Raw genomic sequence first — 5,661 nt, 5'->3', positions numbered from 1 at the left:
TAAATCTGATTCTTGCTTTTCAGGTGTCTTGGGGTATTCAGGACTGACTGAGGTGGGAGTGCTAGGTTCTGATGATGGTGAGTAGTCTTGGTTTCTGTTAGTAAGATTCCTACGTTTGCCTTTCGCCATCTGGTGATCTCTGGAGTTAGTTGATATAGTTTTATCTGGTTAATGCTTGTTCCTCCTTCTGGCTCAGGCCTTGAGACTCCTCCTGGGCAGACACCCCTCCTCAGGCAGGAAAGGTGCTGGGTGTCTGGAGCCAGGAACGGGATCCTTCCCAGAAGCTGTGACACCTCTCCAATCTGCCTTCTCCCCGGCAGTGCCCCGGAGCAAAGATGTGTTACCTTCTGGCTCAGACCTTGAGACTCCTCCCCAGCGAATACCCCTCCTCGGGCAGGATAGGTGCTGGGTGTCTGGAGCCAGAAACGGGATCCTTCACAGAAGCTGTGACACCTCTCCAATCTGCCCTCTCCCCGGCAGTGCACCAGAGCAAAGATGGCTCTCCTTCCGGCTCAGGCCCTAAGACTCCTCCCGGGCGGACACCCCTCCTCGGCCAGGAAAGGTGCCGGGTGACTGGAGCCAGAAAGGGGATCCTTCCCAGAAGCTGTGATGCCTCTCCAATCCGCCCTCTCCCCGGCAATGCACCGGAGCAATGATCTCTATCTTCTATCTTAATTGACTTTTATACACATGCGGAGTGCCCACAAAGAACAGAAGAGATGGCAGCACTTCCCCTGGAAGAGGAGCTACATAAGGTTGTGAGCCACCATGTGGTTGCTAGGAACTGAATCCAGAGCCTCCGGAAGGCTCTTGATCTTGAATGTCAAGCCACCTCTCCAGCCTGCTAATGCTTAAATATTGTGAACCATTCCTGTCAGCACTGACTTACCAGTAAAGAAATACCACTGTTCATTCAGAAGTGCACACATAGCCCAAGGGTGGCCAGTAGAAGTCAGAGATAGACCACGGCATTTCTGCATGACAACAGTAGCAATGGAGCAGATCTACTCTTGGATTATCAGGAAATGATATACAACATTGTTGATGCTTTTTAATAGTTGACCGGAAAGTGAGGTTAACTGGTTACTCACAGGATAGAGGAGTTATGGAATTTCATGAGGTTAATTGTTAGTAAGACAGTCTGGTTGAGGTATGGAAGTAAGGACCCCTTTCTGACAGAGAGAGAAGGAGAGAGAAGTAAGGGGAGGGACAGGTTGGGAAGTCCATCAGACAGCATGCTGTAAGCTCTCCTTGTCCTCTGGGATGCAGCTGACACATATCAAGCTGAGTGTTTTGGTGAGCTATCAGTAGGACTCCTGAAATAGGGCTCCTGAAACAGCTCCTCTGATTGAGCAGAGCTTTTCTGCCTGTGTGATGGAGTAAGAAAGGCTCAGTAAGTGATGTATACAGAGGAAAGAAACAGTGGGGCACATCCGGCCCTAGAATGCTAGGCCAGCCCAAGGATGGATTATCCAATTCCCCAGGGTAACAAAGTCTTTGTCTGTGACATGACCTTGGCAGTGCATCTTAGCATCCACTTTAAGCAATATGAATGCTTCACAGAGGAGAGGGAAAAGACTCTCATTGATGATGGTGTTGGCCTTTTGTATAAGGAAACCACCATTATCTCCAAATCTAGGAAATGGAGTGAATCATGCTATAGGTAGGTAGCTATAGAGAGTCAAGATAGATGACCTCTTCAGTGTTCCAGGCTGAGGATTGGAGCCTGGCAAGTGCACTGAGCTCTGCCTTCTTGAGAAGGAGGAAGTTTGCCTCTTCAACTCACTGAGAATGGAAGCAGTTGAGATTCTCATGCTATCCCCTGAACCATGGAAAGCAAACAAGTGGGCTGGTCTTTGAGGGATCTACCCTCAATCAAACAATCCAGTGTCCCAGGAATGGGGGTAGAATTGAGCTGGTGGGAAACTTTAAGGGACTCCTATATCGTCTCTGAGTAATGGTGAGGTGTGTGTTTGTGTCCCAAGAAGGGTATTGTCTGTAGCTGGGAGCAGAGCGTCAGAGATACTGAAGGGAACATCTGTCCAGAGGCTGCAGGGTAGAGAAAACTGATGTGACGAGACTGGAGGCAAAGGGATGAAATAGAGGAGAGGACAGGAAAAAACAACTTAGTAAAGGACAGATTGAAGGCTATGACGCAGAGCAGGAACAGTCATTGCCTGAAGCTAGAGACNTAAGGCTCCAGCTCAGATATTTTCCACAGGCTGGGGGTAATCAGAGCAGTTGGGCTAGAATGCCTAAGGCCTGGTTGCAAGCAAGGAAGCGGTAAAGGTAAGAAGCCCTTGGGAAAGAAAGCTCCCTTGAGATCTAACAGAGTGAAGGGAGGTTTGGAGGGGCTGTGGGCATGGGGATACTCAGTGTGAGAGACCAGGGTTCATCTGCACTTAAAAGAATANACAGAAATCACTAATTTCTGCAGGAAAACAGCATTACTTTTACAACCACAGAACAATTTTACATATGTAAGTGCATGAAAAAGTGAGACTAGTCCTCAAAAATCACAGTGTACTGAATCTGAGCCTAGGTGATATAAATAGCCCTGCAGTCATGAAAGAAACTTACTCTCTTTATGAAAACCACTTAGAAATACCCAGTCCCAAACAGATTGACTAGAGAATTCTATGAGTCATTTCAAGATAAATTAACAGTGAGTTTACATCTTCCTTTCCAGAAAATAGAAACTAAAATAAAACCAGAAAGCAAGCCAAGGAAAATGGCGTGTGTGGAGTCTCAACTACTCAAGGTTGAAATGCTAGGATTCCTTACACTCACAGGCTTTGGTCCAAACTGGGCAACATACCAATAATCTCTGTCATGAAATTGAGTGAATAAATAAATAAATAAATAAATAAGTAAAGGTTGGACAGTTAGCTCACATGTTAAGATCACCAACTGCTATTCCCGAGGACCTGAGTTCAATTCCCAGCCATCACATAGCTCAAAACAGCCTGTAACTCTAGTATCACAAGATCTTACACCTACGTACAGACACACATGCAGTCAAAACACCAATGTACATAAACAGAAATAAATGAGCTCCTTCTAAATATAAATAAGTATTAAATTTATAAACAAGAAAAAATGTAAGAAACCTTTTTATTAAAAATCACAAGAGGAAATATTAGTGATTTATGTCTAGGGAAACACTTGATACCAAAAGCACAGCCTACATACATATTGGAGTTATTTGGTGAATTTGATTTACTCAAAGTTTAAAACTTCTACTTTTCTATCCTGTAAACAGGATGAAAGTGAACTTAAAGGCTGAAAGATAATATTTGCAATACATATAACTTGCAAAGGAATAGCACCTAAAATATATAAAGACCACTAAAACTCAACAGTGAATGGAAACATGTCACTTAGGAAATGGTTAAGATTAGTGCCTAAAGAGAATATACAGATGGCAAATAAGCACATGAAAAGATGATCAGCACCATTGACTATTAGGGAAATGTGCAATGAAATTCCTTTCCATATCTTTCAGAGTGCCTAAGCTAAGGAGTAATGGTTACACCAAGTGCTGTCACAGACATGAGGAAACTGATCATTCACGCATTACTGATGAGAGCTGTAACCCTTCCCGAAAAGAGCTCAGTATCATCTTATGTTTATTTGTAGGACACAAAAACTAAAAATAATAGCTCAAATATCTATCAGTGAGTGGTTGAGTAAACAGTGATACATCTGTACTGTGTCATACTGTTCAGTAATAAAAGTAAACAAATTCTTTTTGTTTGTTTGTTTTTGTTTTTTTGAGACAGGGTTTCTCTGTGTAGCCCTGGTTGTCTTGGAACTCACTCTGTAGACCAGGCTGGCCTTGAACTCAGAAATCCACCTGCCTCTGCCTCCTGAGTGCTGGGATTAAAGGCGTGCACCACCATGCCCAGCCATAAATTCTTAATACATACAATAGCTGAAAGGTCTCCAGGGAGCTGCAGTAACTGTAAAATGAACCCGCATCAAAGTTCATCTCTTGCATTATTCAATTTATGTAATATTCTGAATATGCCAGAATTGTAGTAATGATGGCAAGCAATTAGTGGTTTCCAGAGGTTAGAAGATGGACAGTGTAGGAAGAGACTGGCTATAAGAGAAGCACATGAGAACCTGTGAGAAAATTTCTTAAAATTGAAGTATCCGTAGTCACTGAATAAAATTTAAGTACACACACAAATAAATGCACACAATTCTGAATAACATCAGTGGGGTTTATCAATGGCAAATTCCTGGTTGTGGTATGGGACTTTAGAGATGGAAAACATTGTCTTCAGAGGGAGATAGGTGCAGGATATTTGTGTATTTATACTCTCAAAACAGCAACAAAACATAATGCTTTCCTAGATAACAGAAATTGATTGTCTGGGTGGGACTGTAACAGAGAGACTCAGGCGTGGAGAATCATAGGGAAAAAAGCTTAGTGCACTGATAGGTGAGTCTTTCAGGGGTGTAACGTTCCTTAAACGCCCACTTCAACACTCTTGACTTTCTTTCCCTTGTGTACACTCTTTACATTCCAAAAAATGCAGCTTGCAAGTCTCACCTTTTATTTCTGTGACACAAAACCATATGATTAGAATATGTGACATAGAACCAAGTGGTTAGTCTATGTGTTTAGGACTCACTGTTTTCTTATGCAACAAAATGGTCCATGCATGGAAAATGGTTGAAAGAAATTGCTAACTAAGCATGTGTTTTTTAGGCTGTGAATATAGTTGGGGTTGGAATGTTTGGAGGAACTGCAAAAGTGACTACACCTGGAACCGTCCCAGCAATGGTTCCAGTGTTACAAGAAGTTGAAAGCAAAGTGCCTGCCAAGCTGTCATCAACTTGCATAGCTATCCNGTGGGAGGAGCCAGACTGCCATGGCTCTCCTATCACTGGATATAACATTGAATATGGAGATAAAAAAATCGTGACTGTCAAAAGAATAACCGAGTATGTTCTGAAAGATCTACAACCTAATACTACATACAGGTTAGTCACTCATATGTTATTTAGGGTAAATGAAGAGAATGTTGAGAATTTTGAGCACATCCACATTTGTGTATTTAATACACACACATGTCCCTTGAAAAGAGTTCTTAATGGTGAAATTTGTTAACAGTAAGAGACAATGACTGCTTCTCATCAATAATCCTCAGTAGTAGTTATGTCTTGGAAATCTGTCTTGTGATCAGTATGAACACCATTCTAATATAGAAAGAGTGGGTTGACTTATATAAAGAAAATAATTTCATTTTTGAATATAAATTCATACATTTTACTTTTACCACTAGAATCAGAATTCAAGCTATCAATCATTATGGACTAAGCCCTTTTAGCCCATCAATAAGATGCAAAACCAAACCACTACCACCAGAGCCTCCACAGCTTAATTGTGTGGTCTATGGACACCAGAGTCTCAGACTCAAATGGGGCANTGTCTCAAGCAAAAAAGCACTTGCCAACTTTATCAACTACAACTTACTAATGGAAGATCGATCTGGCAGGTAACGACTTTTACCATTTAAAATCTACTGCAGTAAAAGGCAATTTAAATTGTTTTATCCTGTTAAGCATATTCTCTCTCTCTCTCTCTCTCTCTCTCTCTCTCTCTCTCTCTCTCTCTCACACACACACACACACACACACACACACACA

The 5,661-nt window shown here is 42.1% G+C and overlaps 1 protein-coding gene across 1 annotated transcript in view; it reads left to right on the top strand.

Moving 5' to 3' along the window:
• LOC110313438 (fibronectin type III domain containing protein 3C1) overlaps nt 1–5,661 on the top strand; it is a 64,281-nt gene that overhangs the window by 54,034 nt on the left and 4,586 nt on the right. The window contains exons 23-24 of the mRNA XM_021187648.2: nt 4,721–4,995; nt 5,298–5,510. Coding sequence (XP_021043307.1) covers nt 4,721–4,995; nt 5,298–5,510 — 488 coding nt within the window. The remainder of the gene's footprint in view (nt 1–4,720; nt 4,996–5,297; nt 5,511–5,661) is intronic.

This window comes from Mus pahari, chromosome X, assembly GCF_900095145.1.
Source record: "Mus pahari chromosome X, PAHARI_EIJ_v1.1, whole genome shotgun sequence".
Lineage (NCBI taxonomy): Eukaryota > Metazoa > Chordata > Mammalia > Rodentia > Muridae > Mus > Mus pahari.
This window is presented reverse-complemented; position numbering and strand designations above follow the sequence as displayed.